This window comes from Lepidochelys kempii, chromosome 4, assembly GCF_965140285.1.
Source record: "Lepidochelys kempii isolate rLepKem1 chromosome 4, rLepKem1.hap1, whole genome shotgun sequence".
Lineage (NCBI taxonomy): Eukaryota > Metazoa > Chordata > Testudines > Cheloniidae > Lepidochelys > Lepidochelys kempii.
Genome location: NC_136383.1, coordinates 110617116 through 110643511, shown reverse-complemented (window position 1 = coordinate 110643511; position 26396 = coordinate 110617116). Strand labels below are relative to the sequence as shown.

The window sequence follows — 26396 nt, the reverse complement described above, 5'->3', positions numbered from 1 at the left end:
ACTTTTTGTGCCAAGGTCAGTAATAAAAAGATTAAATAAGATTGGTCCCAAAATCAATCCCTGAGGAACTCCACTGGTAACCTCCCTCCAGCCTGACAGTTCACCTTTCAGTATGATCTGCTGTAGTCTCCCCTTTAACCAATTTTCATATTGATCCCCATCTTTTCCAATTTAACTAATAATTCCCCATTTGGCACCGTATCAAATGCTTTACTGAAATCTAGGTAAATTAGATCCACTGCGTTCCCTTTGTCTAAAAAATCTGTTACTTTCTCAAAGAAGGAGATCAGGTTGGTTTGGCACAATCTACCTTTTGTAAAACCATGTTGTATTTTGTCCCATTTATCATTGACCTCAATGTCCTTAACTACTTTCTCCTTCAAAATTTTTTCCAAGACCTTGCATACTACAGATGTCAAACTAACAGGCCTGTAGTTACCCGGATCACTTTTTTTCTTTCTCTTAAAAATAGGAACTATGTTAGCAATTGTCCAGTCATATGGTACAACCCCTGAGTTTACAGATTCATTAAAAATTCTTGCTAATGGCACTGCTAATTTCATGTGCCAATTCCTTTAATATTCTTGGATGAAGATTATCTGGGCCCCCCAATTTAGTCCCATTAAGCTGTTCAAGTTTCGCTTCTACCTCGGATATGGTAATATCTACCTCCATATCCTTATTCCCATTTGTCATGCTACCATTATCTCTAAGAGCCTCATTAAAGACAGAGGCAAAGTATTTGTTTAGATATTGGGCCATGCCTAGATTATCCTTAACCTCCACTCCATCCTCAGTGTTTAGCAGTCCCACTTCTTCTTTCTTTGTTTTCTTCTTATTTATGTGGCTATAGAACCTTTTACTATTGGTTTTAATTGCCTTTGCAAGGTCCAACTCTACTTGACTTTTAGCCTTTCTCACTTTATCCCTACACGTTCTGACCTCAATAAGGTAGCTTTCCTTGCTGATCCCTCCCATCTTCCACTCCCTGTATGCTTTCTCTTAATCACCTCTCTGAGAAGCTTGCTCCTCCAGCTTGGTCTACAACTCCTGTCTGTGAATTTTTCCCCTTTCTTGGGATGCAGGCTTCCGATAGCTTCTGCAGCTTTGACTTGAAGTAATCCCAGGCCTCCTCTGCCTTTAGATCCATAAATTCTTCAGTCCAATCCACTTCCCTAACTAATTTCGTTAATTTTTGAAAGTCAGCCCTTTTGAAATCAAAAATCCTAGTTGCAGATTTATTTTTGTTAATCCTTCTGTTCAGTTTGAACTGAATTAGCTCATGATCACTTGAACCAACATGGAGGCTTGGGGCTTCCCTTAGTGTTGGCCAACTTTCTAATTGCACAAAACTGAACACCCCTGCCCCACCCCTTCTCTAAGGCCCCACCCCCCACTCACTCCAGCCCTATCCCTGAACCGCTCGCTCACCCCACCCTCACTGGGCTGGGGCAGGGGGTTGGAGTGCGTGAGGGCTGCATGGTTGGGGCCAGAAATGAGGCATTCAGGGTGCAGGAGACGTTGAGGGCTCCAGCTGGGGCGTGGTGGAGGATGAGGTGTTTGGGATGCAGGAGGGGACTCTGGGCTGGGGCCAAGGGGATTGGAGTGCAGGAGTGGGCTCAAGGCTGGGAGAGGGGGTTGGTGTGCAGAAGCGGGTTCAGGGTGCTGGCTCTGGCTAGGCAGCACTTACCTCAGGTGGCTACCGGTGGGTGGTGCAGTGGGGTTAAGGCAGGCTCCCTGCCTGCCCTGGCGCCACGCAGCTCCCAGAAGTGACCGGCATGCCTGGCCCTTAGTCGAAGGCGTGGCTCGGCAGCTCTGTGCAGTGCCCGTGCCTGCAGGCCCTGCCCTTACAGCTCCCAAAGGCTCCCAGCCAATTGGAGCTGCGGAGCCGGTGCTAGGGGCTGGGTCAGCACATGGCGCTTCCCTGATCGCTCCTGTGCCTAGGGGCCACAGGGACACGCTGGGTGCTTCTGGGAGCTTCCCGGAGCCTGCCTTAGCCCTGCTGCGCCGCCGACCCGGCTTTTTAACGGCCTGGCAACCCTAGCTTCCCCCTGCAGTGGGGCGAGCCGACACTCGCGGCTCCAGCCCCACGGGGGAGCGCCGAGGCTCGGGGCTTCTGTGCCGCGGCGCCAAGACTTGCTGTGGTCTGGTCGGGCCATAGGTTCCCCACCCCTGGTTTAGGGCACCGCTCAGGGCACTCACTGGTGTCCAGATGTAACAAACATGGTTAATGTGGTACCCCCCCCCCTTGACAGCTTTGGGGATCTGCACCAAGTGGTAGGGGTGCTGGAACAGTTTTCATAATGGGAGTGCTGAGAACCATTCAGCCAAATTATACTGGAAACCACGTCAAGCCAGGGGGCGGGGCAGCACCCCCGACCCCCTTCGTTCCAGCAGCCTCTCTGCCGGTGTAGCGTCTGCTCTTCTTCCCCCAGAAACCCAGCGCCCCGCCAGCCGTGCCCCACAGGCTGTGTGAAATCCGGCTGCGCCCCCTCCCGGCTGCTGCCCGCACCGCCCCCCGCACAGGCGGCTGTTCCTACGACTGGGTCCCCTCCCCCTCCCGCCAGCTCCCGGCTGTTCTACTACTGCACTCCCTCCCCCGGCTGTGCCGACTTCCCGGCCCGCTCACCCTTATCCTGGCTGTTCCTACGACTGCACTCCCTCCCCCGGCTGTTCTCACTGCTACACGGCCCGCTAGCCCGCACTCTCCCGGCTGTTCCTACGACTACTCAGTCGCCCGGCCGTTTTTGTAAGGGCCTCCTCCCCCTTCCTGCTTTTCGCTCTCCGACCGGAATTCTCGCGAGACTGCTCGTGGCGCTCGGGAGAAATTTGAACTCGGTAACGGCAGCAGCGCGGGAGCTGTGGCCGGGGCGCGAGGCCCGGAGCGGGGCTGACACCGACCGACGCGATAGATCAGCGCTTCCCAGCCCGGGGCCCGGCAGGTGAGAGGCGCCCGCTCCCCTGGGCGGGGGCGGGTGTTACCGCCTGAAAAACGCCCTGGTGGCCCCCGAATCCCGCGTCCTGGTCCGACCGCGCGAGTCCCCGGGGTCTCGCAGCTGCCGCCCCCTCCCCCCTTCCTTCCGCACGGGCGGAGCGGCGCTGGGGCGGGGCGGGGCGGTGCAGGCTCCTGCATCCAGCACAGCCCCCCCCCCCCCCCCCGCCCCGTGGGTATGCGTGGGGAGGGTCAGTCGAAACGACTTGGCGAACTCGACACACATTCCCGAAGGCGTTGGGGGAACTCCCCCTTAAACTCCTCGTTGCAACCAGTCCCCCAGAAGGCCCGCGCAGCCCTGCTCATGCCCACGGACCACTCGGGCCTTCTGGGCCCTGCAGCGGCCCCGTTGTGTTCCCTGGGAAATGACGCGCTCGTATCTCCCCAGCAATGGGAGCGGAGAAGAAGCTGCTGCAAATCAAAGATGCGTTCGAGATGGCTCAGAAACCTCATCAGAACCATGCAAAGCTAGTGGCAGCTTTGAAGCGTACCTACAATCAGGTGAATATCCTCCTAGGGATTGTCCACACGAGGAACAGAGGTGGAGGGAACACACTTTAAAATGCTGATTGAACTAAGGGCCATCGCCAACCTCCACACCTTCCATTCTAAGTGCAGCTTGTGCTGCTTCTGTATGGCCTAGTGGATAGAGCACTGGACTCAGGAGACCTGGGGTCTAGTCCCAGCTCTGCCACTGGCCTGCTGGGTGATCCTGGGCAAGTCACTTCCCTGCCCCGTGCCTCGGTTTCCTCATCTGTAAAATGGGGATAATACTGACTCCCTTTATAAAACATTTTGAGCTATGTGGATGAAAAACAAACTAGGTATTATTATTATTTTTTACCTTGCTTTCTCTAACATGCATAGCAGCATGTACATTAAAAAAACCTAAAAACAAAGCTCTATCAAAAAACAGTGCACTACACTGCACACACAATTTTCCCCCAGGGAAGAAGATGAGAGAGTATGAACTACATATGACCGATGTTACTCACATTGTCTAATGCACTATTGGAAAGTACTCTGGCACTACAGAGATGAAGTGGTATATGAACCTCTATAGACTAGTGTAGACACACCAAGTTGTAGTTTTAATGTTTTAGCTTCTTGAGCTGAACTTACAGGGGAGACTAGAGTTCAAACTATGGCATAAATTGTGACAGCTCAATTACTAAGCAGGACATTGTGCTGAAAGCACATTGTGCAGTGGATCTGTGCTTACAGTTTTAGACCTATAAAGACCTAAATGGGAGCTGCCTATCTGAGACACAACCTCTTTTTTGTGATTCTGTCATGGAAAGATTGCTAACATTCTGTATTTGATGTATTTCAGCTGAAGGATAGGATGGTTTTTCATGAGGAGTTTGTTCATTACCTTAAGTATCCTATGATAATCTACAAGCGGGAACCAGCAGTGGAACAAGTGATAAATTTTGCAGCTAAGTTTGTTACTTCATTTGATCAGCTGGGGAAAGAAGATGGTAATGAGGAAGAAGAAGAAAACTCACTTCTGAGTTATTTGTTTAATTTTCTGCTTGAGGTACCATGACAACATTTATCAAGTTATTAATGTGATGGTGAAATTTCCATCTAAGAGAAAATCTTGGCATTGTAATGTACTTACCAAGTGAACACTATATAAATCTATGGCTTGATCTAAACTTTACCAGCGTAGCTAGGATAGGGGAGTAATTTTTTTATTTTTGCCTGAAGTAGCTATGCCCGTAAAAGCCCTAGTGCAAATGTGCTCATATCTGTATAAAAGTTCTTATACCAGTATCATTTATGCCAATTCTCCAAATAGGAATAAACTGTACTGATATAGTATCAGAGGGGTAGCCGTGTTAGTCTGGATTTGTAAAAGTGGCAAAGAGTTCTGTGGCACCTTATAGACTAATAGATGTGTTGGAGCATAAGCTTTCATGGGTGAATACCCACTTCGTCGGATGCATGTAGTGGAAAGCAGTTTCTCCTCCCTTGATGTTCACACCTCAACTGCTAGAAGAGGGCATCATCTTCCCTGATTGAACTAACCTTGTTTTCCCTAGCTTGATTCTTGCTTGCATATTTATATCTGCCTCTGGAAATTTCCACTACATGCATCTGACGAAGTGGGTATTCACCCACGAAAGCTTATGCTCAATACATCTGTTATAGACTAATAGGTCTATAGTTCAATCAGGGAGGATGAGGCCCTCTTCTAGCAGTTGAGGTGTGAACACCAAAGGAGGAGAAACTGCTTTCCATTAAATGCATCCGATGAAGTTGGTGTTCACCCATGAAAGCTTATGCTCCAACAAATCTGTTAGCCTATAAGGTGCCACAAGACTCTTTGCCGCTTGTACTGATATAAGCACTGCCATACAGATATATTATGGCTGCACTAGGAAAGTTTTGCTCGTTTAAGTATACCAGTGTAGTTAAATCAGCAAAACTTTCTAATGTAGATCTTGCCTAAATAGGGCATTCATTATTGTACTATTATTATTATTATTTTAATGAAATTTAAGTGTTCCAATAACAAGAAATCACAAATAGAAGTATGTTTGCTTTTGAAATTGGTAGCTTCAGAAAACTACAAAACTTGTTTTTTGAGAGGGGACTGTCTATGTGACTACAATGGCCAATCAAAATTGGTAATACTAAAAGAAAATGATTCCCTCCCTCCCTTCCCCCCCCTCCCCCATTTTCAAAGAACAATCAGCTCTTCATATTCAGTTTTGGTTTATTGGGGGCTGTGAGGAAGCATATTATAGTTAGTGTTGTATAATACTTACTAGGAAATACTTGTTCTTTTACAGTTTAAGGCCCAAATCCTGCAAAGACTTTGCTTAATTTTACTACCGTGATTTCTGTGGGACCACTCACAATAGTAAAGTTAAGCATATGTATAAGTCTTTGTAGATATACAGTCTAAGTTGTGATTTATTGGCTCTAGAGTAAAAATGTGTATTTGTTGTGTACCCACAGTATTAAGTAGCTATACATCAATATGTCTGTGTGATGTAATAATGAGGGAAAGTTATACATGATGTATAACTTGTTTATTATATCGTAATTGTGGTCAAAATCATAACCCTTTGGTCACTGTCTTGATAACTTTTGTTTTTAGTCTCACAGTGCGAACAGCCATGCTGTTAGACTTCGAGTGTGCCAGCTTGTTAATAAGCTTTTGGGAAGTATGCCAGAAAATGCCCAGATTGATGATGATCTCTTTGATAAAATTAATGAAGCCATGCTAATTAGACTGAAGGATAAGATTCCAAATGTGAGAATCCAAGCTGTACTGGCATTGGCTAGACTTCAGGATCCCAGTGATGAGAACTGTCCTGTGGTTAATGGTGTGTTTGTATATCTTTTATAATCTTTGCTTTTAGTAAGCACAGTTGACTTAATCTCTTCTAAAATTTTCTTTGTAAGCATTGACTAAACCTGAAATACTGTACAAAAATGTAGCTGTCATTTGTTTATTAATTCTAGCAATGCAATTATATGTGGATATGGATATATATAAATAGGATAGAAATTCTTTGAATCCGTAACATCTAAAATTTACTTAACATATTAAACTAGTTAATCTAGTAGCATAAAGGGCCATACAGTAAAACACAAATAAAAATAAAAAATAAAGATGTTAACTGAATAGACTGCTAACCCAATATTGCACCATCAAATAAAAGGCATTTTAAATGCCCACAAAAGGTTGAGAGAAGTGAGATTTAACAGATAAAGTAATGCAAAGTAAAAAATCAGAATAAGCCTGCCAAAACAAGTGGGCTTTCTGTTGTGCCTGAAGTCAGCTGGTGAAGATTGCAGTTCTTGGTTTATAGGGGAGAGTTCCACAATCAAAGACCCTGAACTGAAAGTTCTGCTTGAGGCTTGGTCTTGAGGGAAGCTGAGGCCTGGGACCCTTAACTGACACAAAAGGTCATTGCTTGTTATAGTTAGGGCTTAGAGTGTTCTACAAAGTGCCTACAGCATAAGGGTTGTACAGAGAGAATTTTTAATTGATTTGAACTATTTCTCATGTTGTGTTTGCAGGCATCTCGAAGATGGGTTTTATCTTATGATGATGATGAATATTTTTTAAGAAATGCAATGCTAATGACTGATATTTTCTTTTCAGTTTACAGCGCTTTGCTTGAAAATGATTCAAGTTCAGAAGTGAGACGTGCAGTGTTGTCATGTATTGCCCCATCAGCGAAGACTTTGCCAAAAATTGTAGGCCGCACTATGGATGTAAAAGAGGCTGTCAGGAAACTGGCATATGAGGTAAACCGGTCTCTTAATTTCGGTTCCAAGGCTTTAAGAGATTTGGTATATGTTTTTATAAAGCTTATAAGGTATTTCCAGTAAGAAAAGTAGCTAAAATGGGTAGTGTGTTCAGTTACCAGAAAAGTCACTGCATAAGAGAGTGATACATTAAAGGAATCTTTCAAGTAGCATCTCCTGAACCTTTAGAAGTAGTAGTCATTTTTTTCATTCATGATATAACCTTCATGGAGCTTCATTGTAAAAGTAGTGTATGGTAGAGTACATGGGCTTGCCAGCTCTTCAGGAACAGAAAGCATAAATAGTCCATCCCCTTACTACCTATTAGTCTCTCTCTACCCATCCACAGGTGTGGCTGTGAATCAAACTTTATATCTGTATATATAGCTATTGTTTCCTAAAACCTGGCTATTGGTGTTGGAGTGGTACTTGTTTGGAGTGTGCTTTTTGTACTATTGTAATACGAATGACTAGTAATAGTATTGTGGTAGCACTCACATGTGCTAGGTGCTGTTTAAAACACAAAAGAGAAAACACTTCCTGCCTCAAAGAGCTTACAGTCTGAAGGAAAAGAACCACATACAAGCAAAATATTTGGGATGATTAACAAATGTTAATTATATTTTAAATAGTTTGTCTGATAGAGTCCCTCAACAATCTAACTTGTTTTTGGGCTGAATCCTCATATTGGTGGACTTGGAAGAAAAAAAATTGGGTTTAAGTAATGTAGCAGTCTTGTTTCTATCATTACAGACACGTTTGGCTTCTCTGCTTAGTGCTTTAAAGGGAAGGTCACTCTTATTCAGAGTGTTACTTGTGAATCTTTTCCCTTAAGCCAGGAAGGAAAGAAGACTTAAACTCCAATTCTGCACTGAGAGCTAAGCAGAGCTGTGCTGAGGAAAAATGAAGTGGTGGGGTGGGGGGTGGAGAGAGGTGAAGGGGCGGTCTGGTTGCTCAGTTATGTTAAGGATCATAGATATCAGTGCCTTATTAGTGTGTCTAGGATTCTGGCAAGAGGGCTGACTTATAGTTGCTGTGGAAGCAATAAATGAATTTTTTTGCTTTGTGTGTTTAAATTCTTAAATATTCTATTAGGGTTTTTCGCATTCAGAACCATAAAGAGAACTTGAGGTGTTGAATTTCAAGTTGCTAGATGTAATTTGTAGACATGCTTTTGATAGTCAAATATCAATGTCTGTTTAACTTTTTTTTTTAAGGTTTTGTCAGAAAAAGTTCACATGAGAGCTTTGTCCATAGCTCAGAGAGTAAAACTACTGCAGCAAGGACTTAATGACAGATCTGGTGAGAGAACTATTTGAATTTCTGAGTGTGTTTTGGCTTATTTATTCCATTAAATGTTTGTTTTTCAGGTATTTAAAAAAATACTCTAAAAGAAAATGCAGAAGATATAGTATAAAAGTAATATGAAGGCAGAACACTACAGGCTATAGGTACATAATAGAGTTCAGTTAGGGCATAGAGGATTTCAGGGAGTCATACAATGTCACAGTTTTTTTTTATATGTGTAAAATGTGAACAGTTTAATGCAAAGTTTTGTATTGTGATTTTTACTAGGTTTTCTTAGGGTTGCCAGGTGTCCGGTTTTCGACTGGAGTGCCCAGTTGAAAAAGGACTCTGGTGGCTCCGGTCAGTACTGCCGACAGGGCTGTTAAAAGTCTGGTTGCACGCAGGCAGGCTTCCTACCCAGCTCCATGCAGTTCCTGGAAGCGGCAACATGTCCCTCTGGCTCCGAGGCGCAGGGGCAGCCAGGGAAGCACCACTTGCTGCCCCCTCCTGGAGCGCCGGCTCTGTAGCTCCCATGGGCCAGGGAACACCTGGTTGCCTCTGTGCCTAAGAGCCAGAGGGACATGTCGCCACTTCCAGGAGCCGCCTGAGGTGAGCGCCGCCCAGAGCCCACACCCCTTCTTATGCCCCAACACCCTGCCCAGCCCTCTCCCACACCCAAACTCCCTCTTGGAGTCTGCAACCCAACCCCTTGCCCCAGCCCGGAGCCCCCTCATGCACTCCGATCCCCTTGGCCCCAGCCTAGAGCCAATTCCTTCATCCCCAGCCTCACCCCCTCCCAACCACCAGGCCCAGCCCAGAGCCCCTTCCCATATCCCAACCTCCTCATCCCGGCCTTACCTCAGAGCCCTCATCCCCAGTCCAGAGACCATGCCCTGGCACAGAGCCCCCTCCTGCACCCTAAACCCCTCATCCCTGGGCCCACCCCAGAACTCGCACCCCCCAGCCGGAGCTCGCACCCCAAACTCCTCCCCCAGTCCGGTGAAAATGAGTAAATGAGCGAGGGCGGGGGGAGAGCGAGCGGGGGAGGGGGATGGAGTGAGCAGGTGGCGGGGCCTCTGAGAAGGGGCGGGACAGGGCAAGGGTGTTTGTTTTTTTGCAAATAGAAAGTTGGAAACTCTAGTTTATCTAGATATACTGAGCAGAGTAAACTCAGTCCATAACTTTACCAAACATTACACTCTAAGTATGGTCATTAGATCTGATGCTAAATTCAGAAGAGCAGTTCTGCAATCCTTGTTTATCTAGCTGTAGCTAGGACTTCTCAGACCTTCCTATTAAATTGGGAAATGCTAGCTATGTACCACAAGTAGGTCTGTATGGACACAGATTTAAAAAATGTTACTTTATGGTAATTGTGTTTCTTCAAGCTGTTTTATCCATGTCTTATGAGTATCTCTGTTCCCACTCCTTTGGAGTTCATTTCTTTTGATATTTGGAATGTCTGAGGGAACCGAGAGGTTGGGGCTGTTCTGCTGTATGTGGTCTCATGGGGGGGGAGAAGAAGCACAGAAACATGCAAAACACAAGCATGGCCAGCATAACACTGTTGGTTAAGAGATTGTAATCTCACACACATGCTGTTTGTGCACACCACAAGTGGGATCCACACAGACAAAACATCTAGAAGGACTACAGTTCTCATAATAACATAAGAATTGCCATACTGGGTCAGACCCAGGATCCACCTAGCGCCGTATCCTATCTTCTGACAATGGCTGGCCCAGATGCTTCAGAGGGAATGAACAGAACAGGGCAGTCAGTCAGAGATTTAGGGACACCCAGACCATGGGGTAACATGATCATCTTGACTAATAGCAATTGGTGGATCTGTCCACCATTCCTTAAAGTAATGTAAGTAGCTGCTCTTTTTTTCTACAGTAGTACTATGTCAGTTTTTGTTTCCTTATGGTCTTCATGTATGCATTAGTTTCTAATAACCCCAGAGTACCAAAAGTATATGGGAAATGTACTTAATCCTGTGAATATAGATTCAATTCTTCTATGAATAGATGCTGTTAAGGAGGTGGTGCAGAAGAAACTTCTTCAAGCCTGGTTACGGTTGACTGAGGGGGATGTCTTAGAATTGCTTCATCGGTTGGATGTAGAAAACTGCCCCAAAGTGGCTGTCTCAGTGCTTAATGCCATGTTTTCATTATCTCCACTTAATGACTTAGTTCAAAATTGCAAAAACCTTGATAACAGGTATGTAAATCAGCTCTGTGTATCTAAAAGGTTAACATTGTTCAACTTTCAGCATGGGATATCAGTTTATTGGGGTCTTTTTAATGGGAAAGGAGAAACTGTTCTGTGTGCTGGGAAATGAAGTCCATGAACATTATAGTGATTATTACGCATTTGACCTTCTTTAATGTGTCTTTTTTTTTTTTTTGATTCTGAACTTGGCCCTTTTAAATAACAAAGTTTAAAACATTTGAGCCAAATCAGCTGGGAGAATTTTTTAAATAGAAAAATTTCAGTGATAATTAGGAAGTGTTTAAGAACATGTTGTTAGGCAAAAGCCACAATTCCACTACTGAGAGAGAAGACTACACTGGTTAACAGAACAGCTTGGCTTACAGGGGAAGTTCAAGCAGAAATACAAAATAATATACAGCAAAAGGAAAAAAAAGGGGAAGTTGATAGCAATGAATGTATAGTAGAAACTAGAAATTGTAGAAAATTGATAAGGGAAGCAAAAGGTTACAAGGATAACTCTATAGCAAGCAGAGTTCAGGAGCATAAGGAGGTGTTTGGTTTTTTTTTTTAAGTATTGGGAGCAAAAGGAACCTTAACAATGGTAACTGTCCTTACTCAATGGAAGTGGCAGAATTGTCAATAGTGCAGAAGAGCTGGAAGCGTTTAATAAACGGTTTTGAATTTGGGGAGAAAAACAGATGATGTCATATTCAATGAGGATGAAATACTTTCATTCCAATAGTAGCTTAGGAGGATATTAAACAGCAACAACTAAAGTTAGATTTTTTAAATCAGCAGCTCTGGATAACTTGCATCCAAGAGTTTTAAAAGAGCTGGCTGAGAACTTCTCTGGATTGCTAATACAGGGGGTCCCCTGTATATATCGGGGTTTCTTTATTGAAAAGGGCAGTGGATACCGAAACCATGTATATCGGAGAATAATGGAATAAGGGGGGATGCATTCACAATGTCACCACGCTCGCCTATGACTGCTCTTTTCGCCTAAACTGTACCTTTTTACAATGACAGGTTATACAGTACACATTTTACGCATAAAACATTGAATAAAATAATATAGAACCCTACTAACACCGTTCAAACACATAGAACATTTTAATAAAATAATGCAGTATAAAGGTGTCAGTTATGCTAAACTTAGGTAGGAGTGGCTGACTTTTCCGTGGCTGGCTTTTTGGTTGCAGAAGTCTTTAAGAAGGATTTTATCGACGTCTGCCCTCCTGCATGAATCTTTGAACGATAAAAAGAAAAGGAGTACTTGTGGCACCTTAGAGACTAACCAATTTATTTGAGCATAAGCTTTCGTGAGCTATAGCTCACTTCATCGGATGCATTCAGTGGAAAATACAGTCAGGAAATTTATATACACAGAACATGAAAAAATGGGTGTTATCATACACACTGTAAGGAGAGTGATCACTTAAGATGAGCTATTACTGGCAGGAGAGTGTGGGGGAGAAAACCTTTTGTAGTGATAATCAAGGTGGACGATTTCCAGCAGTTAACAGGAACGTCCAAGGGGCGGGGGGGATAAACATGGGGAAATAGTTTACTTTGTGTAATGACACATCCATTCCCAGTCTCTATTCAAGCCCAAGTTAACTGTATCCAGTTTGCAAATTAATTCCAATTCAGCAGTCTCTTGTTGGAGTCTGTTTCTGAAGTCTTTTTGTTCTAATATTGTGACCTTTAGGTCTGAAATCGAGTGACCGGAGAGATTGAAGTGTTCTCTGACTGGTTTATGAATGTAAATATAATTCTTGATATCTGATTTGTGTCCATTTATTCTTTTACTTAGAGACTGTCCAGTTTGACCAATGTACATGGCAGAGGGGCATTGCTGGCACATGATGGCATATATCACATTGGTAGATGTGCAGGTGAACGAGCCTCTGATAGTGTGGCTGATGTGATTAGGCCCTATGATGGTGTCCCCTGAATAGATATCTGGACACAGTTGGCAACGGGCTTTGTTGCAAGGATAGGTTCCTGAGTTAGTGGTTCTGTTGTGTGGTTGCTGGTGAGTATTTGCTTCAGGTTGGGGGGCTGTCTGTAGGCAAGGACTGGCCTGTCTCCCAAGATTTGTGAGAGTGATGGGTTGTCCTTCAGGATAGGTTGTAGATCCTTGATGATGTGTTGGAGAGGTTTTAGTTGAGGGCTAAAGGTGATGGCTAGTGGCGTTCTGTTATTATCTTTGTTGGGCCTGTCCTGTAGTAGGTGACTTCTGGGTACTCTTCTGACTCTGTCAATTTGTTTCTTCACTTCAGCAGGTGGGTATTGTAGTTGGAAGAATGCTTGATAGAGATCTTGTAGGTGTTTGTCTCTGTCTGAGGGGTTGGAGGAAATGCGGTTGTATCATAGAGCTTGGCTGTAGACGATGGATCGTGTGGTGTGGTCTGGGTGAAAGCTGGAGGCATGTAGGTAGGAATAGCGGTCAGTAGGTTTCTGGTATAGGGTGGTGTTTATGTGACCATTGTTTATTAGCACTGTAGTGTCCAGGAAGTGGATCTCTTGTGTGGACTGGTCCAGGCTGAGGTTGATGGTGGGATGGAAATTGTTGAAATCATGGTGGAATTCCTCAAGGGCTTCTTTTCCATGGGTCCAGATGATGATGTCATCAGTGTAGCGCAAGTAGAATAGGGGCATTAGGGGATGAGAGCTGAGGAAGCGTTGTTCTAAGTCAGCCATAAAAATGTTGGCATACTGTGGGGCCATGCGGGTACCCATAGCAGTGCTTCTGATTTGAAGGTATACATTGTCCCCAAATGTGAAATAGTTATGGGTGAGGACAAAGTCACAAAGTTCAGTCACCAGGTTTGCCGTGACATTATTGGGGATACTGTTCCTGACAGCTTGTAGTCCATCTTTGTGTGGAATGTTGGTGTAGAGGGCTTCTACATCCATAGTGGCCAGGATGGTGTTTTCAGGAAGATCACCGATGGATTGTAGTTTCCTCAGGAAGTCAGTGGTGTCTCGAAGATAGCTGGGAGTGCTGGTAGCGTCGGGCCTGAGGAGGGAGTCTACATAGCCAGACAATCCTGCTGTCAGGGTGCCAAAGCCTGAGATGATGGGGCGTCCAGGATTTCCAGGTTTATGGATCTTGGGTAGCAGACAGAATGCCCCAGGTCGCGGTTCCAGGGGTGTGTGTCTGCGGATTTGTTCTTGTGCTTTTTCAGGGAGTTTCTTGAGCAGATGGTGTAATTTCTTTTGGTAACCCTCAGTGGGATCAGAGGGTAATGGCTTGTAGAAAGTGGTGTTGGAGAGTTGCAGAGCAGCCTCTTGTTCATATTCCGACACATTCATGATGACAACAGCACCTCCTTTGTCAGCCTTTTTGATTATGATGTGAGAGTTGTTTCTGAGGCTGTGAATGGCATTGTGTTCTGCACGGCTGAGGTTATGGGGCAAGTGATGCTGCTTTTCCACAATTTCAGCCCGTGCACGTCGGCAGAAGCACTCTATGTAGAATTCCAGTCTGTTGTTTCGACCTTTAGGAGGAGTCCACCCAGAATCCTTCTTTTTGTAGCCTTGGTAGGAAGGTCTCTGTGGGTTAGTATGTTGTTCAGAGGTGTGTTGGAAATATTCCTTGAGTCAGAGACGTCGAAAATAGGATTCTAGGTCACCACAGAACTGTATCATGTTTGTTGGGGTGGAGGGGCAGAAGGAGAGGCCCCGAGATAGGACAGATTCTTCTGCTGGGCTAAGAGTATCCTTTTGGTACGATGTCCATCTGTTTGCATTTGGAAAGGAAGATGATGTCTGTCTGTATCCGTACGAGTTTTTTCATGAAGTTGATAGATTTCCACTTCATACGGCTAAATGCAGTGCCTTGCATAATGACAGGTTTCAGAGTAACAGCCGTGTTAGTCTGTATTCGCAAAAAGAAAAGGAGTACTTGTGGCACCTTAGAGACTAACCAATTTATTTGAGCATAAGCTTTCGTGAGCTACAGCTCACTTCATCAGATGCGTTCAGTGGAAAATACAGTGGGGAGATTTATATACACACAGAACATGAAAAAATGGGTGTTACCATACACACTGTAAGGAGAGTGATCACTTAAGATGAGCTATGATTGGCAGGAGAGCGGGGGGAGAAAACCTTTTGTAGTGATAATCAAGGTGGGCCATTTCAGCAGTTAACAAGAACATCTGAGGTACAGTGGTATGTCCAGGAAAACCCAGATATATGGTAATCCTAGATAAGATAATACCTTTTTTTTGGACCAACTTCTGTTGGTGAGAAAGACGAGCTTTCAAGCTTATACAGAGCTCTTCTTCAAGTCTGGGAAACATAATGAGACGGTCACAGCTAAATGCAACATGGAACCTCAAAATGTAATTGTAAACAGAATCATCACTGAGCTGGTGTCTATAATGGGCTACTGCGGGGGTTAGTTCTTGTCCCGATGCTATTTAATATTTCTATCAATAACCTGGAAGAAAACAAGATAATCACTGATTATATTTGCAAGAGTGGAGTGGTAAATAATGAAGAGGACAAGTCACTGATACTGTGTGAACTGGATTGATTGGTTTTGTGGCTGCAAGCAGACCATCTAGGAATAAAGACTGTAGGCCATACTTACAAGATGTGGGGGGAGTCTATCGTGGAAAGCAGTGAAACTGAAAAAGACTTGGCAGTTATGTTGTTTAATCAGCTAAATGTGAAGTCCCGGTGCGATGCTGTGACTAAAAGGGCCATTGTGGTCCTTGACCCTATAAACGGGACTATAGAGTTTGAGTAGGGAAGTTGTATGTGTAGGACCAATGTATCTTGAAAGATGCATTATTGTGAGTGAGGGGTGTTGATCATCTTAGAAGTGGAGCAGCTTTTGCATCTTGTTCTGACGGGGTCTGGTGCTGCTTTGAGTTGGTATGTCCTGGTCTGTGGGGAGCTTGCTTCTGATGATGAGGTTGAGGGGTTGTTTGAAGGCTAGAAGGTGGGGTTCAGGAAAGAAGTCTGCATCCTGAAAGAGAGATTTCTGCTGCAACAGTGATCAACACCCTTCACCACACACCTTTCAAGATCCATGGGTCCTACACATGCCTATACAACATGTGGTGTACCTCATCCAGTGCACTAAATGTCCCAGTAACTATGTGGGTGAAACCAAACAATCACTACACTCTTGAATGAACTCAGACAGGGTGTTTTTATCTTTTATCATTTTCCTATTACCTGTGGGTGAGCATTTTTCACAAAGTGATTACTCTGTATCTGATCTCTGTCCTCATTGTCAAAGGAAACCTACACAACACTTTAAAAAGACAAGCATGGAATCTTAAATCCATAATATAGCTAGAAACGAAAAATTCTGGACTGAAGAGTGACACTGGATTTATGGCTTATTACAACAACCTATAACCCACTAACACACCTGCCCTTTGTGCACACCTGTGACTGGCGGGGTGTTAATGGGTTGGCTTCACCTTGAATGGTCCCTTGAAATGTATGTTAACTACTTAAGCTAAACAATCTCTCATCTTGTACTTAGGTGTGACACTGAGTACCTTTCCCAGACCTGAAGAAGAGCTCTGTGTAAGCACAAAAGCTTGTCTCGTTCACCAACAGAAGTTGGTCCAATAAAAGATGATATCTCACCCATCTTCTCTGTCTTTTAGGTTTCTAATATTTTTTAACTGATCTCAGCAGGTGTGTGTGTGTGTGTATTTATTTCTATTTTTATTTTTAGGAAATTGATTCCAGTGGAAGATCTAACTGCTGAGAGTGCTTTATATTGGAGATCCCTTTGTGAGTATCTAAAATCAAAAGGGGAGGAAGGTGAAGCTTTGATGGAGCAGATTTTGTCAGAACCTGCCACATATGCAGATTATCTGTTGAGGTAATTTTATTTAAAAATGCTTAATTACCACTAATGTAGGAAAAACTGCTGAGAATATTTCTTAGGGGTGGTCTGCACGACAGATTTAGGTCAGATTATGTCAACCAACTCTGTAAATGTCTATACTAAAACGTGTAGTACAGATTACGTCAATTTCATTCTGTAAGTGTCTATACTAAAACGTAGCTCCCTCTGATGTAAGTCACCCACTACATCGACTTAATTCCATCTCCGCAACAGGTGTAGTGCTTAGGTTGATGTACTTAGGGCAACCCACTGTCTACTCCTGGCGGGAATTCTGTGCCACTGCGTGTGTGCATAATTAAGGAGCCGCACATAATTTAAATTTTTTGCGCAGAAAAAAGCTGCTGCTGGAATGTTGCTGTAGTTCCACCTTTTTCCCACCAGAGGGTACTGTACTGCTAGAACACAGCAACAGCTCCCAGCCAGCTAGGGAAGAGAGAGCCTTTCTTCTTCACTCAGCACCTGCCAGGCCAGGTCATGAGATGGGGCTATGGGGAGGGAGACAGCATGAGGCTACTGGAGGGTTAGACGGGCTCATGAGGGTTAGTGGAGAAGGACAGATTGGGTCAGGGGCTGAATCGGAGTGGAGCTGCAGCCCCACATGGGCAGAGGGGGAGGGAGGTGCAGAGCTACAGGGGGAAGGGGATGGCTGAGTGGGGGCACAGAGACACATGAGGAGGGGGTGCAAGGACACATGGGGGTGCAGGGGTAGATGTACCTGACTGAATTTGACAGGCTAGGGGTCAGCCAGGATCTGCATGGGGGAAGCTCCCTAACCATCTCTCCCCAGCCCCCCAAAAACCCTGTTTCATACTTTACTCACCTATACCCAACAACCCTTCAATTTCACACCCAGGCTCCTTCACAGCAATTACTTCCCTCTCCCTCAACAACTCTGTTACCCCTGATTCCCCCTGCACTGCTTCTGTGGGGTGCAGGAAATACGGTTCTGTATTGTAGTGTAAATGAATTATTACTCGAAGTTCTGTATTAATATGTCCAGTAAAGAATCTATTTGTTAAACATGTTCTGAATCTTTTTTGTTGTCTGTTATTGTTACAGACATACTTGCTGAGAGGTATTTTGAAATAAATGACCAAAAATAATTGAAATTGGTGTGATGATATTGTATTATGTTGGCAAATAAAATATGCAGTATTTGGAAATGTTGTGTGCAGAATTTTTATTTTTTTGTTGCAGAATTTTTTGGCTCAGAATTCCCCCAGAAGTAAATGTTAGTGTAGACACTGTGTTACTTACATTGCCTGTTGGCTGTCACAGCTGGAGCCCTCCCGCCCTGGGACTAACCGCCTGGACTGTCAACCCTACGTGGTGGGAGAGGGCTGTAGCTGGAACTCCATGGGCCTGAGAGGCTCCAGCTGTGAGTTCTGCTGCCAGGGGCTAACAGCTTAGGCTATCAGCCCCAGGATGGGGGTGGGGCTCCGGCTGTTAGTGCCCCCACAATGCCCCACACAGTTAAGTTGGTGAAAGTGCTCCTGGTGAGGGCATGCACCGCCAACAGAAGGAGCATAAGGTGGACATGAAACACCGATTTAGTTACCGAGGTGGCTGAACGTTGACTTAACTTAAGTCGACTTAATTTTGTAGTGTAGACGTGCCCTTAGCTTTGACTGTTTAAGATTATTGAGGTGCATCCCTTCCCTATGTTACCCAATGCATACCGTAAAGAAACTGGCAAATTGGTATGCATATTAGAGGATGGGGATGAAACTATTAATTTACTGTTCTTTGGAAACATTTTTTCACAAATTGAAGGTCATCAGTTTTATATCTGACCCTGTTTCCTAACTTTTTCATCCTGTAAAATATAAACCATTTTGTTACACAGAAGTAGGAAGGAACACTTTTTTGTATTTTGACTTTGCAACAGGGATCCTGCATTTAATGACGACTGTCTTTTTTGTTCAGTTACCTTCAGAACATGCCAGTTTTAAGTGAAGAACAAAGGGAAGATTTTTCGTGTATTGAAAACTTGTTGACAAAAGAATTTATAGGTCAGCAGTTGATTCTTATTATAGGCTGCATGGATACCACTGAAGAGGGAGGAAGGTAAGCTTTGTAAAATTGTATGCGTGTACAGGTTTGTTTTACTGACTTCTTGGCCTTTACTATGGAAAACCGCTTGCTTACATCTAGAATGTACTCCTAAAGAAAAAAATGTCAGCCAGTCAAAATATTACAGTTCTGTGCTGATTGGAAAAATGTCCTCACCTTGCTTAACAGGATTGCTTCTGAGTATATTCAGAGTCCTAGCTGCTTACTTCAGTGGAACAATACATTTAAAATACTTCTGTTATTAATGCAGACCTAGTATCACTGTGGGAGAGTGAATTCATTTCTTTTCCGTTCTGACTTGCTTATAATCAAGAGAATTGTTGATTAAGTTCCAAGTAAACAGCCTCTTCATGAACTGTGATGTCAGAAAGAAAAAGGCATAGATTCCATTTTAGATTTCAAGCAGATTTTACTATTTTAATTGATTAATTAAAACCATTTTTACCTGCAACTTGAGCAAACTTGACATGGAAGTACTTGAGAGAGAATAAGCTTGAAAACCCACAATGACACATTTTTCCTTTTTCCAGGTATAACTGCACATTAATTAATATTGCAGGTGTGACAGTCTTGTTTTGGTTTACTGCATTGTGCAGGCATTGAAGGAATAAAGTTGTTTTGTACTATCAGACTACTGAAGACATTTTGCTTTGAGTTTTTAATTAAAGAACTGAAATAGAAGTGCTCTTCACTAATTATAAACAATGAGTGCTACTACTCCTCTCACTTTTATTTAGATAATAGGTCACACTTCATAGAAAATTTGGTGTCAACTGGTGAAAGCAGAAGAAAATAATATTGAGTTAAAAAAATTGAATAATGCATGTAAATACTGTTCAGCTAAGAACAATCTAGTACTTTACTAGCAAATGTCTTTCAAAATAAATAAAGTAGATTAAATCTTAGCTGTTGAGTGTTTTCCCAGTATTTTAAGAAAGGAGGGTGTAATTTGAAAAACAGTAACACTTTACTTTTTTTAAAAAAAACACAGGAAGCGTCTACTGGCTGTCTTGCAGGAGATTCTTATTCTACCTACTACTTCAACATCCCTTATATCTTCACTTGTCGAGAGATTGCTCAGCATTATCAAAGATGATGACAGGAGAATTCATACTGTAAGTAGTTTCAGTTGTTCTAGGCCATGTGACACACAGCCTTGACAGATTATTGTAGTGGAAGTGACAGCAATCACTATAGTTACATTTGCAAAAACATGCCATTCTGGTCCTCTGTTCCAGTCTTGTCTCATTTTCACCATTCACCTTAAGAGATGTGAACTCTGAAGTTAAATAAGCCATGTGCACGCCCACAACCTGGAATGTGTGCTTTCTGAACATCGATGGATTGTTTTTGAAAATACGACTAAATTTAAAAAGTGGTGCCCTTTCACAAACTGCAATATTTAGTGTCTCCTAACTTGGCAGATCTCAACCAATTTTTGACCAGAACATGCACAAGCCCTTACTCCTTTTTTTGAAGGCATCAGTCCTTTCTATCGCATTTGCAGACTCAGCTAGCTACCAGGAAATTCTAGACCTCTTGCATGGTAGGGCAATATATTGGCAAAAATTGTAGTAGTTTTATCTATTAAAGAAATCTGTCTCCTGACTAAAAGCTCAGGATTTATGCAGAGGGATGATGCTTTTTTAATGTTGAAAGTCCAGGTATATATGGTATATAGGATCTGAGAGTCAGACCAATGACAACAAGCGGTATTAATAGCAATAACTTTTGCATCCAATATTAGGTTGCAGAAATTATCTCAGAGGTTCGTGAGCCTATTGTTACAGTTGACACTCCTATAGATGCAGCTGAAATAAGAAAGCAACAACTTAAGGTAAATGAATTTTAGGTAACTTACGGGAAATGGATACAGTAAACCCTTAAATTTATGTACTTTTACAGACAGTACACTTAGTATATATGTGCTACTGACTAACTGATTTAGATAGGTTACCATTTATTTTACAGCTAATAAAAATCAGTTACAGTGTTGTGACTTTCATTTTCTTTGTATTTAGCTGGCTGAAATAAAAGTGAAACTTTTGGAAACAAAAGAAGCTTTGGAGGAATGTGTTACTCTGCAGGATTTTAATCGTGCGTTGGTGTTAAAAGAGAAAATAACAGAGCTGGAATGCATTAAGAGTGATCTGATAAAAGAAGCAGAACAGCCTGAAATTAAAGAAATGCGTGTGGAGAAGGTTCTACTTCCTTTCTTTCCTTCCCCTCCCAGCTTCCGCCCCCCCAAAGTGCTGGTCATGTTTTGATATCAGTGATATTTTAGTTCACTTTGGTTTTCAACAGGTGAACAGGCCTGTCTTATTTAATATCTTTTTTAAGCTGTTAACAGGCATTTCATTGTTTTTCATCCAGTTGTCCATGTTTTGTATTTAAATTTCAAATGTAAATTATAATATACTCTATCAAAAATGCTTTACAATATAACTGCTGTTTTGTGCAGTTTATGTACTTTGAGGCTATAATTAAAACTTTATTTTATAAAAGGGTTTTTATCCTACCTAAGTGCTCCTAGCCTTAAGTGAAAATTAATGACAAACGAACCACAAATTCAGCTAACTGTAGTTCTATTTCATTTTCAGTCCTGTAGGTGGATATATCATTCTTCGATAGTCAGAATATAGTGTAAAGAGAACATTTTACTTGCATAGAAAATATATGATTATCTGTTTGTTTTTCTTTCTCCCTTTCCTGATAAAGAAAATCTTTTTCTCTTAAAGAATGATCCTGAAACACTACTGAAGTGTTTACTGATGTGTTATGAACTCCTCAAGCAGATGTCCCTTTCTAAAGAAATAGGCCCAACAATGAATGGGATCATTGAATCCTTGGTATGTGACAATAAGTAGTACAACTTTACAAGTATAAAAGATAAAATGAAAATAGAAAGATTCTTAAGTATCATGGAAAATGGTGTAGTTCTTGTAATGCACCTTCACGCTACATTTCTTGTAGTTGTCAATTTCTTTGTGTATATATGGGTGTCTCATCTTCTCTGTCAACATCTCAATCTCTGCATTTTGTTTTGTGTGTGTGTGATGTATTTTAGTGTTCCTTTATAAGCTAATTTAAACAGCATTCTTGGTATTAATGCAGTAAGCTGAGAAATGCTGTTTTGGTTTGCTAAACATGTTCGTTCTTATACATAAGTTCCTGATATACTGGTAGATGGGTGTTTACTTAGTTCTTAGTCAACTAAATTGCCAGCCAGGAGCAACTAAACTCTAGTAAAGTTTAGCACTGTACATGGACTTTTACTATTGTGTTTGTGTTCCCTTTCCTAGTGTCTGTTTTTTGTGGGAGTGTCACATCAGTAGTGCCTCTGTTTGCTAGCTTTTACTCTTCATATTTACTTTTATCTTTGTAAATAGATTCAAAGCAGAAAGAAACCATAGCAGTTCATGCTACTGCTTCTAAGCTGCTCCTTATGTTGAAAGAGGCTGAAATGTGTATTTCTGCCACCTAGGTCAAGATAATGAGTGCTGAGATTCCTTGTAGGAAATCCCAGTAGAAGTTGAAGCCCAACTTTTTTACTGAGAAACCAATTCAGTCTTGCTCCCATTTCAGGGATGCCTGTATACACTCGACCTATCTAGTAGCTGACCTTAAAATGGCTGAAGCTGAGCCCTCAAATGCTGCAGGCCCTTTTATTTGTGTTGATGAGATACTTTGTTCCTTTTTCCCCTCTGGTTGTTAATACTGCTGAAGATTTATGTGGAGTGAAATGGTTCTGTGTTGAGGTATATAAAAAAGGCAATTTCAGACTTACCAAATCTTTCTCACGAGGTATGCTGCTCAACTCTAGTAGTTTTGATTATGGGATTTCAAGTTGAGTGCTTTGGATTGCCTGAAGTCCCTTTATCTGTCAGTCTGACCAAGAAACGTGTGGAAGAAATAAGTTGCATTGAACCAATGGCTGTGTTACAGAAGCTGGTGTTTTTTGGTATCTGTTCTATCTCTCCATCTGTCCAGAGTAATCTTTTACACAGTGGTCTTTCTCTAGAATTACAACCATTAAATATTGTCAGTATAAGTCAGTATTGTGATCCATGCAATCTCTCTAGCGAGAGAGGTTTTTATTTAAGTTAGTAGTTTCTTGTGCAGTGTCTCCTGTGTGTCCTTAGGTGGTTGCTTCCACTCTTTTACACTGATCTTCTGGGCCAGAGGAGTGAGTTTGTTTGAACTTGTATGTTTGTTTTAGTGTGCGAAATTCAAGCCATTTTCCTAGGCTGGTCATCCCCTTGTAATGACAATTAGATGAGGTGGGCATCAAAAGTAAATCACCAGACAACATGTTAGTGTGGGTCGTTTGAGTTCCTTGTGGTAGGGCTGGTGTGTGCTTGCAAGTGGATTTCGATGTCTGTGAGAGAAGGTGATGTATGTAGTTGTGTGGGTTCACTCTGTATTTTCTGTGATTTGGAGCTGGATAACTTTTTTTTAACAGTTTTTGTATGTTTGCCTTTTACTTAACCATAAATTATGTGTTTAATTATATTTTGTCTAAAACCTCTCTGCTCTAAACCAAAATATTTTACGGGCCCTTCATAGAGCAATTCTTCTGAATTTATAACTTCGGAATCTTTTTTTTTTTTTTTTTTTTTTTTTTGAAACTCATCAGAATATTTGAACTGATATGATGAGTCAATTACTGGAAACCAGTGTTTCACCTTCTAGTGTAGGCTCCATTTATCTCTGTTTACTCTCAAGTCTGAATATTTTGTCTTCAGTTAGCAATGGAATAGAGTCCTACTTTTTGGTTGACTCACTCATTAGGTACAAAAACACACGTGAATATGTTGCACTCTAGGTCTCTTAACGTTAACTTTCTAATAACTGCTTTTCAAACATGTTGTAGCAAGTCTTTTGTTGTTCTAGTATGTACGTTTTAATCACAAAGAATCAAATTATTATTTTTAGATACTTCCTGGAATAACTAATGTCCATCCAGCTGTAAGAAATATGGCAGTTTTATGTTTGGGTTGCTGTGCTCTGCAGAACAAAGACTTTGCCAGTCAACACCTTGCATTGCTGCTACAGGTAAAAATTTTCTTAGTGATAAGAATTGCGTTGTTTGGCTGTGACTTTGTGAATAAAATTGGCCTTGTACTTGTGGCACATAATTCTAAATAAAGTAGTACCGATATAGGATCTCAGCTGTGTTGGTTGAGGATTTAAAAAATAGTGAACAATATATATGTGGCTTACATCCCAACTCTGCCACATACACTTGACTTATGCTGATTGATCTAACTTCTCTCCACCTCAATTTTCCTCACCTGTAAAATGGGGTATTTCAGTATTGTTTACAAGATGCTGAGAAGCTTAATTCGTAATATTTGTGACTTTCTTCTTTTTGTCCTATCTTGGGCATTATGTGAAAAAGAAAGGGTTCTGGCAGCTCTAGGTGGTCTTCTCGGTACTTTTTTTCCCAAACGCAAGTTGCATATGTCCATTGTGTGGAAAATGCTTCATGTTTGGGGCTCTTCTTTTTTCCCCCCGAGTTCAGGGCAGAACAAAAGGAGCTTAAATCAAACCTAAGGGCTCTAGAGCAGAGGTGGGCAATTTGCGGCCCGCAGGACCATCCTGACTGGCCCTTGAGCTCCCAGCTGGGGAAGCTAGCCCCCGGCCCCTCCCTTGCTGTCTCCCCTCCCCCACAGCCTCAGCTCGCTGTGCTGCTGGCGCTCTAGACTGCGTGGCAGTGTGGCTGGCTCCGGCCGGGCATCGCGGCTGCCAGTACTAGTGCTCTTATCAGCATGGTAAGGGGTGGGGAGTGGGGGGGTTGGATAAAGGTCAGGGGATATGGAATAGGGGGGCTGGATAGGCATGGGAGTGTCAGTGGGCAGGAGTGTGGATAGGGGTCAGAGCAGTCAGGGGACCGGGAGCAGGGGGGTTGGATAGGAGTAGCTGGGGGACAAGGAGTGGGGTGGAGGTGGTGAAGTGGTGGATGGGTCAGTGGTTTTTAAGGCGGGCAGTCAGGGGTGGGAAGTGGGATGGGGGCGGGGGCCAGGCTCTTTGGGAAAGCACAGCCTTCCCTACCCAGCCCTCCATACAGTTTCGGAACCCCGATGTGGCCCTCAGGCCAAAAAGTTTGCCCACCCCCACTCTAGAGTCACATGGACCAGAGCAGATGAATTTCTTGAACCGCTGTTTTCTTATTTATAACATTCTTATATATTTATTTGTACTCTAGTAGCATCCAAAGGCCCTCATCAAAATAAGTGACCCATTGTATTAGGTGCTGTATAAACATATTAGGTGTATTAGGTCTTATATAAACATATAGGACAGTATAGTCACTGTCTGAGAGAATTTAGGGTAAAATTTTCAAAAGCCTAAATCCTATTTTTCAAAAGTGATGTAGGTACTTAGGATCCTAAATCCCATTGACTTTCAGTGAGACTTAGACTTCTAAGTCACTATAGAAAATGGAGCTTAAGATGAAGTCACTTTTGAAAATGTTACCCTTAGCTATGTGTGTCTTATTTCAAATTAGACTAACTTATGCAACTATTTGAATTTATTACCCTCCTCCTCCCTGCTGTCCTTCCATTCCATTCCATTACTTGTTGCGTCTTCTTTCAAATTAGACTGTAAACTGTTTGGGACAGGCATTATTGTCTTACATGAATAGTACTCAGCAGAGTGGGGTCCTGATTATGATTTGGGCCTTTGGAAGTTAGCAAAGTCTAAATAAGTTTGATTTTATTATTACATGCTTCCAAAATAGACACAATAGGACAGTAAGAATACATGGGATAAGGCCTCCAATTTGGATCAGGATGACATCCACGATTGAAACAGCTATAAATAGGGCTGCACTGTTTTGGCCTGAACAAAGTAGGCTGATTGCATAGCTGGAGCTGAATGAATAATTTTGTATAGTTCAACCTCAGATTTTATTCCAAACTTGGGTTCATATTTGAGCTCTGTTTGCTTTTTCATATTGTTCTAGAGTTTGGGGAGATTCCGCTTAGCTTAGATGGATTGTTGTGTGATCTTTGGGTAACCTCAGTCACTGATTTAGGAGTTAAATATTGTCAGCTCTTTGTTTTTAACAACACTTCTAATTGAGTGATGTACCACAGAACTATACATCTTTTTCCCCCCTTTACAAAATCTAGGTTTTACAAATTGATGATATAAAGGTAAAGCGAAGTGCTTTAAAGGCAGTCTTTGACCAGCTGATGTTATTTGGGATAGAAACATTCAGAGCAAAAAAAGTCAATGATTCTCACAGTGAAGAAACAGAGATTAGAAGTGGAGATATTGAAGAGGAGGAGACTAAAATAAAAGAGTTGGAAGAAGAGACTGCCACTGTTCACAAACTCCTACAACTTCTTTCCAGTTTCTTAGACAGCGAGGTAAGTTATCTATAAAATGCCGTCAGTCTGCTCTTCTACATCTTTTTTGTTACAAAAGTAAAAATTTGTATATAATTGTACATAAGTAACACTTCTGTATGTTTTATATCTTGGATCAGATGCCCAGCGTATTGAGATATTTCAGGAACTGCTTGTAGATTTAAATGTGAATGAAAATTGCATGTGCACTGTTGCATACTGCACAGAAGTCTATAAATAGGGCTGCTGTAACTCCATAGTACTCCTGGTGAAAATATGTGAGACATTCCTTTATGACCCAGATAAC

At 42.4% G+C, this 26396-nt stretch overlaps 1 protein-coding gene across 1 annotated transcript in view; it reads left to right on the top strand.

Annotated features, from left to right (window-relative positions):
* The first annotated feature begins 2686 nt into the window (after nt 1-2686).
* Nucleotides 2687-26396, top strand: part of NCAPG (non-SMC condensin I complex subunit G) — a 40513-nt gene continuing 16803 nt past the window's right edge. The window contains exons 1-15 of the mRNA XM_073342434.1: nt 2687-2942; nt 3381-3493; nt 4326-4532; nt 6105-6333; nt 7119-7264; nt 8482-8566; nt 10582-10774; nt 16482-16631; nt 18585-18725; nt 19723-19846; nt 20479-20568; nt 20753-20932; nt 21470-21580; nt 23667-23786; nt 25871-26110. Of these exons, the coding sequence (XP_073198535.1) occupies nt 3383-3493; nt 4326-4532; nt 6105-6333; nt 7119-7264; nt 8482-8566; nt 10582-10774; nt 16482-16631; nt 18585-18725; nt 19723-19846; nt 20479-20568; nt 20753-20932; nt 21470-21580; nt 23667-23786; nt 25871-26110 (2127 nt within the window). The 5' untranslated portion in view covers nt 2687-2942; nt 3381-3382. The remainder of the gene's footprint in view (nt 2943-3380; nt 3494-4325; nt 4533-6104; nt 6334-7118; nt 7265-8481; nt 8567-10581; nt 10775-16481; nt 16632-18584; nt 18726-19722; nt 19847-20478; nt 20569-20752; nt 20933-21469; nt 21581-23666; nt 23787-25870; nt 26111-26396) is intronic.